General features: G+C 39.2%; 1 protein-coding gene across 1 annotated transcript; it reads right to left on the reverse strand.

Annotated features, from left to right (window-relative positions):
* Positions 1-2,006: 2,006 nt before the first annotated feature.
* LOC311038248 (E3 ubiquitin-protein ligase TRIM39-like) lies at positions 2,007-7,854 on the reverse strand. Its single transcript, XM_084047648.1, has 2 exons — positions 7,772-7,854; positions 2,007-4,067 (listed from the first exon to the last, which is right to left on the reverse strand). Exon 2 carries the CDS (start codon positions 4,056-4,058, stop codon positions 2,415-2,417), a length of 1,644 nt encoding a protein of 547 aa, XP_083903774.1. The 5' UTR covers positions 4,059-4,067; positions 7,772-7,854; the 3' UTR covers positions 2,007-2,414.
* Between the last annotated feature and the right edge of the window lie 6,023 nt (positions 7,855-13,877).

Here is a 13,877-nt window from a genome sequence, read left to right on the forward strand (position 1 = left end):
GTTATGCAATTTAACGTAACTTTAATTCTCTGTTGATGAATAATACTTATCTGCTGTGCTGTGTCTATACGTTCTCAGTATATCTGCAAATGTTGTGCTAAATTGACAGTTTTGTAGAGCAATGGTTCTCTCACATTTTCATGTCACCGATAGGGTTGAGATAAGGAACCAGAGGAACCGGAAGACTCCAACACTGGTATGTGGACTCCACGTCTGCTATACTATTACAATACCAGTGGTTAACAAACATTTATTTAAGGACCACCATAACTCTTGAGTGTACAAATGGAACGGGTCCGTTTGGGTCCATTTGGACACTCAGTTACATACCTGTAAGGGTTCATTCTGAACCCCCTTAAGTAACCCAGAGGGTCCCTGGACCTCACTTTGAGAACCACTACAATAATATGTACTGTATGCAATACAGTATACTGTATGTATGATTGAACTATGTATTTATTAAAAATGTTAATGAAGGTCAAAATATAAATTTTAATATATGAATCGTTGAAGGGATCCGTTTAGGAAACAGACCGTTAAGAAGGAATCGTCAAAGAACCGGAATGGTTAAAATAAAGGATCCAAATGTGTTTGTAAAAGTGTCTAGTAACACATCTCACAAAGACTGAAATGCAGTTTCCCTAGGAGAATTTTGACAGCTCCTGAAAGTTGGGGTACCCACCATAACCTTATGTGGGGAAAAAAACAAAATTCAATTATTTTTATTATTTTATTATTCAATTATTAGTTTTTCAGCAGCTGTCAAAACTTCTCCTAGGGAAACTGCATTTCAGTCTTTGTGAGATGTGTTACTAGATACTTTTACAAACACATTGGTAAAGATTTTTTTTGGTAAGGAATTTATTCCAAGATTGGAAATCTTTCTGCTAATATCCCCTGACTATCATAACACATCGCATCACAACCTATTGTGAGCTTGTAGATCAGCTTAATTATTTATATGGGAAAAAAATATGTATGAGGTTTCTACCTGACAGTGACGATATGTATTAGGACATAGGATTTTGTGCTCACAAAAACTGCCTGTCCATCTGGCTTATGGGATCTATACTACTGACTACCCAATCACAATGCTCCTGTCCCTCCTGTTGATGAGATACACGATGGCAGAGTTTACAAAAAATGTACTGTACATCAAATTAATATAAATATTGTCGCGGTCGGGTGGAGATCTTGTATGTCAAAATAGTGAAAATAGCAGATCTACAACCTCACAACGCCTTGCACCACTAGGCACTGTGAGCTTGTAGATCAGCTATTTTCACAACTTTTGTGCGACACTCTTGTATTATGAAGGTCATTCATTTACGAAAAAACATTCACATTTTCTGCCCAACAGTGACAATATAATAAATAAATATAAAATAAAACTACTGCACAACCAAATAATAAAATACCAGGTGTTGGACAGAAGAACAGGTGAAAGACACAAATACAGTCTGCACACTGATAATCTCCCCATGCATTTATTGTAAATCCACCAACATCATTCTTTCAAATATCAAACTCTTCCTCAAATCCCAGACATGCAGAACATTCCGGCATAATTCCATTATGTGTTCCATATATGTGACAACATACTGTACCCCAGAACCCCTGAATCAAAAGTCTTAAAACAACGTATACCCTATACTTAAACAGACCTGAGTTGTACATCATGGTGCAGATCTACAAGCTCATGTGTCGCATTACGAAGCGATGTGAGCTTGTACATCTGCTATTTTCAGTGAATGTTCCCCCAGAATAGGGATGCTAGGGTTCAAGTGGTTAGTGTCTGCATTGAGAAAACAATTCAAGGAGTATACAGTCATATGAACAATATGTACAATAGCTATTTATTTTAAAGAACAAATCGTCCCTCTTCTATGATTGATAACATCATAGATAACTTCTGTACATGTAATAGACAATAACATAAAATAATCAATCTAATTAGTATCAGTAAGACTTAATCCTGAATGCCGTAAAATAAATAATTTAATGCAACTTAGACAATTCTACAGTATCATAAACAAGAATATATTTTAAGCTAAATACTTAAAGTGGCACTATGTAACTTTTTTTATGAATAAAGTGTAATTGTATGGTAGAGTGTGTTAATACAATATAACTTATACAATTGGAGTGGTTGTATTTTGTCTCCCTGCTCTTCTATTGAGACATTTAGATTGTGTCAAAGGTCATGTCTAACCTAAAAACAGGTTCTGACGCAAATTTTTACCTGATGGTCAAGATTCATCCCCTGAGCAAGTAGGCAGACTATTAACTCAATGATAAAAATATCAGCACTTGTAAATGACCGTTGACGGATATAAACATGTGCGAATCCCTCCATAGCCTACATACACATGTTAAATGAAAACTAACCTTTTCATTTAAAGCTGAGGATTAGTCTAACCTGTGTGATTGATAGGAGAGATGATCAGAGGAGCAGAGTTTTTACCTTTGTTATCATTACATGGACTGAAGTATGGATAGAGTTTCTCAGTGAAGGTGCAGCCAGTAAAAGAGTAGAGATTAACTCTGGCCTCCACATCATGAAAGGAGACCAGACCCTCCTCATAATCCACAAACACTCCCACTTTCTGGACCTCCTCTCTTACAGGGAGGAGGAGAGGAGGGTCAGCTGAAGCTGTGTACTCATTTCCATTCCTCAACGCTATAGACCAGTAACCATCGTTGGGGCTCAGTGTGATTTCTCCCTTCCTGTTGATGGACTCTCTGACCACTCCAACATCCCAGCCAGTCTTCCCTTTAACCTGAACCTCATAGTAAAACCTTCCTGAGGAGAAGCTTTGTTTTCCTAAGACACAGGCACATAGAGAGAATCTCTCTGGGTTGTCTGGGAGAATATTCTTTACGTTTCCATGACTCACTTGTTTTCCATCCTCAGACAGGATGAGTGCACAGTGTGCTGTATCAGGGTCCAGATTTACATCCACTGCATATCGCTGGATCCTCCTCAGCTCAGCATCACGCAGGTTATTCTCCATCTCTTGACTGAGTGTCTTCTCCAGCAGAGCCACAGCTGTCCTCACAGTCCCCACATATGAAGACTGATGGACATTGACCTTTGTCCACTCCTTGGTGGGTGGAGGGGTGTTGATGGATGTGAAGTTTTGAAGGAGGTGGAGGTGGTCTTCAGTGTGTGAGAGCTGCTTCAGCTCAGAGCTTCTCTTCTTTAATTCAGTGATTTCTTGTTGCATATCCTTGATGAAGCCTTCTGCCTGTTTATTTGCCGTTTTCTGCTTCTCTTCAATCACATCAATGAGCTCAGCCTGGCTTCTCTCAATACAGCTGATCAGAGAAGTGAAGATCTGCACACTGTCTGCTATCTCTCTGTCTGCATCTTTCTTACTGAGCTCTACTGAGTGTTGGACCTCCTGAATCTTCTGGTGTCTCTCCTGGACCATCTGCTGAACTTCAGCCTCTGTCTTTCCCAGCTCAGCCTTCATTTCTTCATATGCTTCTTCCAGAGATACAATTTGGTGTAACTTGTGGTCTGACTCGGTGCAGAACTGACAAACACACATGAGGTCAGTCTTACAGAACAGCTCCAGAGGTCTGTCATGTTTCTTACACAAAATGTCTTCCAGGTTCTTTACAGGGTCGATTAGTTTGTGTCGTTTTAACCCTGTGAGTCTCTGATGAGGCTCCAGGTGAGTCTCACAGTAGGAGGTCAGACACACCAAGCAGGACTTCAGGGCTCGGAGTTTGGTCTCAGTACAGACGTCACAGGAGACTTCATCTGGTTCAGCAGGTTCTTGATTTGTGCTGGAAGTTTGTCTCAGCTGCTTTGACTTCCTAAACTGATCAACCATCTCAGAGAGGACTTTATTAACAGAGAATTCTGGTCTCGTATAGAAGGTTTTGTTACATAGTGGACACTGACACACATCTTTAGTGTCCCAGTAATGTGTGATGCAGGTTTTGCAGTAGTTGTGTCCACATGTAGTGCTGATTGGATCAGTGAACACATCCAGACAGATAGAACACAGGAACTGCTCATCAGACAGGAGACAGCTGGCAGACGCCATTTCTTCACACTGAGAATAAAAGTGAAACCAATTTTATTTTGGGTGCTACTTCTCACACCTATATAGTTATCTCTGCCAGGTCGGAGATTACAGTATGTTTTTACCCCTGTGCATTTGTCTGTCTGTTTGTCTGTGTTTCTTTGAGCAGCTAATCTCTGGCACCGCTGGACCGATCAAGGTACTGGTCCTTCCCATTTCCGCCTTATACATTGTTTTCTTCAAAACAAATATTTTGCAAGTACCCCCACAGATTCTGTACAAAACCCATGCAAATTTGTACACGTTATCTCTTGAGTCATGTGATCCAGGTAGTGGTGTGCGATATGATTATAAACCATGAACAATTCCAATATCTCCACAATCTGCCTTTTCAGAGAGATCGTATAGATTGCAATACAGCGAGCGCACATTCTATGAGTTGCAGTTCTATACCTTAATTTATACTTCTGTAGTACGGCGGTGTAATTCGCCAAAAAGAACAGATCTACAAGCTAACAACGCGTCACGACTTGACGCGTTGTTAGCTTGTAGATCTGTTACTTTTGCTCATGCATGCTTCCGCCGGTCCCTCCCCCTTTTAGCAAGCTGCTCTTTGCAGCACAGTAGCAAGCACTGGACAGACAGACAGACAGACATAGGAGTTCCCTAAATAATTCGACATCAGTCTAGACTCTAAGGAACTGGTTTGGATATTCCAAAACGGACACGAGGCAAACTACAATTATTAGCAAAGTTTGCAACAACAATGTTGAAAGTTACTCGACGTTGCTGTTTAACCTAACACGGGTGAAAAAGCAAGGGGTGAAAGAATCACTTATTTGGTGAGGCTACAAAACGAGCAATTTACCAAAAAGTGGACGCCTTTTGCACGCATTGAGTTACGATAAGATTTATAATTTTTATAAAGAGATTTGTATTATGTGTATTTTGATAGCATGAATGTGCGGTATGTGTGTGGATATTTATATACTGTGTTACAGTGTAAGTGTGAGGATACATATTGTACATTCTTCTGTTCTTTGATGTTTGTATATTTCTCTTTTACTCCTGATTTCTATTTTATTTTATTAACTGTATGTCTTTTGTTTTGCTTTACTTTTCTTATTCTTTTGTTGTTGCTGTCTATGCATAATTGTGTTTCTCTCGATGATAACAATAAAAACAATAAGTTGCAAAAAAAAGAAAAAGCAAGGGGTCCCCCCATAATGACTGCAACAGAACAGCTGTTGCACACAGCCTAACAGCATTTGAGAATGCAAGTAAGCGTTGGAAAAAGGCAAGATGCGTTTGTATGGTAAATAAAACCGTTGAAAATCAGGGTTTCATGAGTCTGCTCAAAATAGTTCATCAGCAGTAGTCCTAAAGTTACAATACTCGCTCGCAAAAGGCCATCCACAGCAGCTGATAGAACAGCAGTATAGAAACAAATAAATGATAAATATTTGTTTTATTTTATCTAATCTATCTACATGTGTCTGTCTGTGAACATCATAAATCTTATTATTATTCATACTATAATAATAATCCTAAAAACCAACATGAAAAAGGAATCGTGATGAGATCATGGATAGTGATTCTAGCGGTGTATCAGAATCTTTCAGATTCCATTTCAATTGACTTCTGTTTTGAGGGAGGAGCCCATTTAGCACAAAATGCCAAATGATGAACGCAGCGTCTGAATGTCGTGAAACTTTACACACACACTCCCAGTAAGCAAAGGAAGAACCAACACCCCATTTTCTTTTTAAATCAGTCTCATGGTGCTTCGCGTTTTGGCATATTATTCTTGAATAGAAGGTCATACAATATATTTTTTCCCCTCTGAAATTCCTTGGCATTTTGCCCAAAACAGGTCCCTCCCGCAAACTTTGAAAGCCAATTGTACCCAATGGGGAAATAATCTGAAATATCCGACAGATACCTCGTGATCACGACCACAGAGATTATGTTTACTGATTTGCGTGACTATTCGAGAAAATATGTAGGAGTAGTAAAAAAAAAAAAGTGTTTTGAAGAAAACACTAAAAGTCTTGTCAGACTGAAATGGATGTGGCCTATGCATGCAAAGTTGCCCTAATTTGGAGCAGAGGTTCTTCCTTACTGGGAGTGTGTGTGTGTCAAGTATCACACGGTCCCTGAGATTATGCTGTCATATACACACAGTTCTTCAGCCATCCGGTCTGGTGGAGACTTTGATGTTGTTGACACAAAATGATTATGTTTTTTTTTACCAAAGATTGGACTGGGCAATAGAATATTAAAATAGAGTAAGATCATGTCTTTCATATAACTGTTATTCTCTGTTAATGAATAACTAGACCATACCCAGGGATGTTAGGAGCAGCCAAAACAATTATAAGGAGCAGCAATATGTAATTGTTTTTATAGATACAATTAATATAACATAATATCATATGGTGAAAGTAGCCTTAAAAACGCATGGTAGGCCACCGCTGGGGCTTATGGGTCAAATGTCAAGTCCTGACTGTCTGTCCCTCTTCCATCCATCACTGAGACTGAGACATCTCCAGAGGACATCTATACTGATCACACCTGCAGCTGTGTTTCTTGTTCACCCTCATAGCCTATAATATCAGTCGAATTTCTAAGTCATGAAATAATTCCAATGTAAATATAACATGGAATATGAGGGTATGTCATTCAATTGGCCATATTGCAGATATTAGCCTATCAATTCACTTCTAATGTGCGCATTGATCAGGTTTTTCTTCTGTTGTCATATACATTTCTCATTAGGGTACACATTGATTATTAATATTGACATTTTCAAATCGTATTTGCCAAATCATAACAGTTAGGTGTTCCTATATGACTGGATCGCTCGCGCGCGCACACACACACACACACACACACACACACACACACACACACACACACACACACACACACACACACACACACACACACACACACACACACACACACACACACACACACACACACACACACACACACACACACACACACACACACACACACACACACACACACACCATGTGAAGTATGTGTCCAATGGTCAAAGTCCATGTGCAACTTTAGTTCAGACAGATCTAGCCATGGTTCACGTGACGCTCATCTGTCACAAGCGTAATGGCGCTACTTGTTCCTGTTTTTTGTAAATCTTACATTTACAATCAGTACATGTACATAAACGTTCAGATTTCAAATATAAAGTGCTTACCCCAAGGCCACGGATGTTACAAGTTAAAACGCCAGGGTCTAACTACCCGTATCGTCCGTATTGTTCAATAAAAAGCATTTTAATCTGATCAGCGGCCATTTTCCATTTTAATAATAGTGGATCTGAGTGCAATACATCTCCCAACCGATAGGGGCGTAGTTGAAAGCATATGGAGAAAATTCGGAACAAATGGCCACCAATCGGATTAAATTGCTTTTTATTGAACAATACGGAAGATACGGGTACTTAGACCCAGGCACTTTAACTTGATACATCCGTGGCTTTAGGTCATTACTTTATATTTTAAATCTGAACGTTTATGTAGATGTACGGGTTGTAGATGTACAATGCTCAAAAACCAGGAACAAGTGGTTCCATGACTGTCATGATATGACAGTCATGTTTCAGGGCTAGTTCAGATCAATTGTTCAACACATTGAGGAAGAAAAATCAGGATTAGACTGACTGCCAGACCCATGTTTCCTTGTTAGTATACATATGTTGTACTTACCAGTGTTTAAGTTGTCAGTATTTGTGTAAAACGTCGTGTTGAAAGGTTTAGTAGAGAGCGTGCTGCTGACACCAAACCCTGTCAGTGTTTACTTTCGTTTCACTAGGTTTCGGTCGGTCACTGAGGAACTCCTCCTTGTGCTTTGGCCGTTAACCCTTTACTACCCTGGTGGAAGAACACTTAACAACTTGAACCCCAGCATCTACATTCTGGGGGGAACATTATCCTACAATAGCCGATCTACAAGCTCACAATAGGCTGCACAGCAGCCATATTGGAAAGAAATTGGGCCTCTTCTTACTTCCTTCACAGGTGTTACCAATGATACTAATGAAGGCTCTGTTCCATTCTGGTCAGGGTGCTGATATTGTGCATGTTGGTTCACTAGAAACACTCCATTTTGGTTCCCAAATGGCCCCTTATGGTGGGTGTGTAACTCTGAAAGTGTACAAATGGACCCGTAAGGGTCCATTTGGTTCCATTTGTACACTCTCAGAGTTAAGGGGGTCCTTGAAAATAAGACAACCACTATGCCACACTAAATGGAACAGAGCCTTAATTAGTATCATTGGTAACACCTGTGAAGGAACTAAGGAAGGGGCCCAATTCATTCCCAATATGTCTGCTGTGCATAGAGCCTGTTTGTTGTGAGTGAGCTTGTAGATCGGCGATTATTGGTGAAGAGGTTTAGTGTAGATGTAAAAAAGAGGTCAAAGTACAGACTCAACTCAGTTCTACTGAGTGTAGAAGTAGGCCTAAAATGAGCAATAATACCTCAATTTGAAAAGACTCTTACTGTAGGCCTACTACTGTTACAAGTAAAAGGCCTGTATGTACAAAGTACAAAAGTATTGGCATCAAAATATACTTGTTCTACAAGCTCACAACGCATCATGAATTGATTTTGCGAGCATGTAGATGTTCAAATAGCCAAGTGTAAAATATGGCTTAAGGTTAATGCATGTTTTGTATTAATAATCTAAATCTGTAAAGTGACTAAAGCTGTCAAATGATTCCAGTGGAGTAAAAAGTACAATTTGCCTTGTTTTCTTTTGCCTGTGATGTAGTGTAGAAGTGTAGATATTATGTCTCTTGACATGTTTAGTAAGGAATTTCCACCCACTTTTTACAACTGTAAACTGTGATGTGACAACGTCTATTCTGAAATAAAGAAGGGGGCTAAGGATAGACCTCTGAGGACCCCTGGTGGTCAATTAAGGCTATCGTCTGTCGCAGTGTGAGGCAGATGGTTTAAAACCCAAGTGTTACAAAGACATTCCAAGTACTAATACACAGGGACAGGGGTCAGCACCATGATGGCTTGTGATGGACATTTTAGTAAAAAAAAAAAAAATAATACGTGGACATACATAATGACCTGATAATAATATTACCAGAAACACACAAAGAGCTAACCTATATGTATACTACAGTGGTTCTCATAGTGGGTCGAGGGACATTTGCTTCATGTGCAACAGTATCTGCACATTTAAGGACGTTTAAGACCTTTTTTAATACCTCTAAAATGAAAATACATAATGAAGACCTTTACTTCGTCAAAAGTAATCAACAAACTATACAAATGGTCAAACATTGGCCAAATATTACCTATGAAATAGGCAAAAAGTGTGAAAATAGCCCATCTATAGGCCTATGCTCACAACTCCTCGGGTTGTGAGCATGTAGATTGGCTATTTTCACAATATTTATCTGTGAAACCTTGTCAAATAAAATGGAATACCTGAACTCCTACAATTTCAAGTGCTGAATTAAATCAGTGCCATAGTTCATATGCTGAAGAAAACCTGGAGACTGGCATTCAGTAATTGGGTTTTATGAACAAAATACAAATATTATAATGTTATGTAAAAACTAAATCTAAAATGTCCTGCCAGAGACATATTTGTCCGTGTAGGGACATATTGATGGTTTGACACTGGGATTATATAAATGACTAGGAATATACTAGGAACTAGAACTGAACACTTGTGACAATGATGACCAACTAGCAGCAGTGACGGCTCCAGAGAATTGTGACTGGGGGACTATGGGGGGGCTGGATTTTTTTCGAGCAGGGGCTAATTAATGTTGGCAACAAACAATAATGAATAATACTAATACAACAAACGAGATTCAATGATTCTAGTTTAATAAATAAATAAAAAGTATGATTTTATAGTAGAAGTCAGTCAATTGTCTTTCACATATTTATGTGTATTGTATTTATTTATTCCATAAATATCTTTATTAAAAATGGGTTTGTCGGGAGGGGGGGGCACATTTTTTAGTGAGGGTCCCTGCTTCATCTCTCTCTCAGCTAAGAAGTCATTGGCCTGAAAAACATTGAAGACACCTGGTCGGGAAAAAAAAGAAAGAAAAAACACATTATTGTTGCCTACAATCACAATGTGACTGTCCCTCCAGCCAATGGGATGTAGGCTACAGTACCTGAGTAGCTTACCTAAGTTTACATGCAATTCATTTTGTTTTCAGTATTTGATCATAGGCTACTTTGGTTCATCCTGACAATAATTATAAAATATAACTAGTAAAGGTTCAACTTTTAAGGTTTCATGGTTGTCATTCAAGGTTGTCATTTATAACTGAATAAGGTGAAGGCCAGCAAAGGAATACCAAAACGCTCGGCCCAAAACACAGTCCACCCGGGGCAAATCCGGTGGTATTCACCTGGTATTCCTAAACGTAACCTCAGTAAAACGGTGCCAAAACCTAACCTTATTCCTAACCTTATCCTCAGTAAAACAAATACAAGAATGCAAGAACGGCTGGCCACGAAAAAAAACTTGGGTGAGTCTTCCGGTTAGCCAGCAAAGTGCCAATTTAGAACTGTTGGTTCATTGAATATTCACCTGTATGATTATATTAGCATTTCACCATAACGTCAATAGGTGGCAGTATACACCAACTCATTTAGGATAAAAACTGTACTGCCCTCCCATATCACTGTGTATGTTATTTCACTGCCCACATGCTCAGTGGTGGAAAGTACATTTACCCAAGTACTGTACTTAAGAGGTGCTTTTACTTTACTTGATTATGAATTGTCTACTCCACTACATTTCAGAGGCAAACATTGTACTTTTTAGTCCACTATAATAATTTGAAGGATTTAGTAACACGTTACTTTGTAGATTTAGATGATTATTACAAAACGTGCATTACACGATTAAGCCAGATTTTATCCTTTTGTCTATTCGAAAATAGCCGATCTACAAGCACGCAAGTGAGTGTGGTGTGTGTGTATGCTTGTGCCAACATTTGTGCATGTGCACAAGTGTGTGAGTGCGTTTGTGCCTGCAAGAATGTGTGTGCGCGCACGTGTGTTTGTGTGTTTGTGTCTCTGTCTGTCTGTCTGTCTGTCTGTGTGCACGCATTAGGCATTGCAATAAACTGGCCAGTCACAGTAAATAATAGGGGGTGTCTCTGTGTAACAAGGTCTCTGATTGGTCCTGAGGAATTGGTGATGTCACAACGTGACCTCTGCTAGCCCACACAGGTCAGAGGCCATTCATTGAGGTCAGGGGTCAAATGAAAGGATTATTATAGAGCAGTGTTTCCCAAACAATGGGTGGGAAGCCATTGTTGGGTCACGGATACATTTTTATGGGTCGCGAATATCCTTTAACTTAGGACATTCCTACGTTAATAAGAAATTCTATGAATAAAAAAAGCGTTTAAAAAGTAGTGAAAATAGCAGATTGGCTATTTTCACTAGTTTGGGTCCCGGCGAGACATAAAATGTCTCTTTTGGGTCTCGAGCAAAAATGTTTGAGAACCACTGATATTGTGTGACTTTGTTGATAGAGTCTCCGTCTCTCCAGCTCTTTATTAAACAGAAAAGAGCTGGAGAGACAGGGAGACCCCTGTTACTGAACAAACTCTCTATAACAATGATTACTATCACAAAATTGAGCTTTAACCTTTTACCAAACAAACGAGGGGGTTCCAGGGGATCCCCAGCTACATTTGTTGAGGACAGAACAAGAGTAAATGTATATGGTTTTGTCTACTAAGTTAATGAGGTCTGTCCCATACTCTCCCCTAGAAGTCCAAATAAATGTCTCTCCTGGCCTTTTATAGTCTTCCAAGTCAAATGTAAAACACCTGGGTGAGGTTTCTGCTGCATTGGTGGACAAACATAAAGTATCACAGAGAAGAGAAGAAATCAACTTGTACATTCACAACTGAACTGAAATACGTTCACTCTCGAATAGTTTCTGTCCAAGGCCCCAGAACTTCCTTTACTGTCATAATAATGAATGCAAAACTATTTAATAGAAACGCGATCCCGACGCCCTTTGCTGCGTGTCACTCCCCATCCCTCTCTCCCAATTTCATGTCAAACTACTAAACTATCAATAAAGGCAGAAAAAACAAAAAAGGAAACCTTCATAAAATATAATAATAATAATAATAATAATCTCACTCTCTCACTGACTCTATACTGTCCACATGGTTATACTGAGGTTGCTGGCCACCAGCTCGATGATAGAACATTTTATGATTGAGAAGAAGAAATTGCTGTAAATGGTCATGTATCTTTAATTCTAGAACAAAAGTTAATATAAATAACTGTCTTTGGCGTGCGGTGGTGCCCACAGACAGACCATGTTAAAGTGATCAAATCCCATTCCAAGATTTTGTCAAAACTTGGCAGGCCTCATACTGTACAGCAGAGGTTCCCAAACTGATTTGTATGGGATGTGAGTGAAGTTTTGTAAGTTTGGATCCTGGGGAGACACCACATGTCTCTTGGGTCCCAAGGCTAAACGCTTTGAACTTCATGGAAACCTCAACCTGTCATTATTACCAAAGATTGGACTGGGGAAATTGAAGGCATATGAAAATGGAGGACCATCATGTTATGCAATTTAATGTAACTTTTATTCTCTGTTGATGAATAAGACTTGCAAATGTTGTATTAAATTGACAGTTTTGTAGAGCAGTGGTTCTCTCACATTTTCATGCCACAGATAGGGTTGAGATAAGGAACCAGAGGAACCGGAAGACTCAAACATCATGGAATCAGAATCGGTTCCATCACATTTGGAACCGTTTCTGGAACCAGTTTTATCATACTGTGGGAGCTGGTATTAGTCCAGTTCTATATGTCCAAAAAAGAAGGTTCGTTCAAATTTTCGGGGGATTAGGAAAACTATACATTTTTGGAATCTTCAGAGTATAACAAATCAGAAAATCCATGATTCAATTTGCGCAGAAGCCAATATGGTGGCCATCTTGGATTTTGAAAAATGGCAACCTTTGAATATTCGTTTTTCAATATCTCGACTTCTAGATTACATAGGATCTGGATTCTAGTGGCTAAGTCTACATTTTTAGGGTCAGGAAATCCAATGGTGATAATAAAAAACATTTACAAATGATCAATGGCACAGATTTGGGTCATAATCCTTGATTTCTGGGGGGAAAATGTAATATTCGTTTTTCCACTATTTTGACTTCTAGATTACATAGGATCAAGTGGTTAAATCTACATTTTTCAGGAAATCCAATGGTGCTAATTAAAATCAGTGATCAATAGCACATATTTACATAACAATCTAGAATTGTAATATATGATTATCTGAAGAGACAGAGACAGATGATTTCTCTCATTGACACAAGGTTGCGTCATTTATTTACACAAACACAAACTAGACCAGTCTATACATCATCCTCACTATCATCATCAGCTGGCCGTCCTTGTCCTTGTAGTAGCCATTGTTGAGTGGGTCAAGGAACTCCTGCTGACAATGTGTGCCTGACTCCACACTCTGGCCTGGATATGGACTCTTAGGACATACTGCTTGAGAGCACCAAGAGTGGGTGGAAGCTTGTCCCCTTCTGCCATGTGTTTGCAGAATAGATGACATCTCAGCTCAGGGATGTTTTCGATTTTTGATTTTGATCCCCTTTGGTAAGTATACAGTGCATACAAACTTAGCTACTGTAGTTAGTAGATCCTCTGACACATCACTGGTTTTTGAAAGCATCTTCAGAGCCTCGAGGACATCATCACCAGCTTTGAGGTAGCTGTTCCACCAGGTAGGTTTGCCTATCCTAGACAATCTCCCAGTGTTGTCTG

This window comes from Gymnoscopelus microlampas (genome assembly GCF_963454915.1).
Source record: "Gymnoscopelus microlampas genome assembly, chromosome: 21".
Classification (NCBI taxonomy): Eukaryota; Metazoa; Chordata; class Actinopteri; order Myctophiformes; family Myctophidae; genus Gymnoscopelus; species Gymnoscopelus microlampas.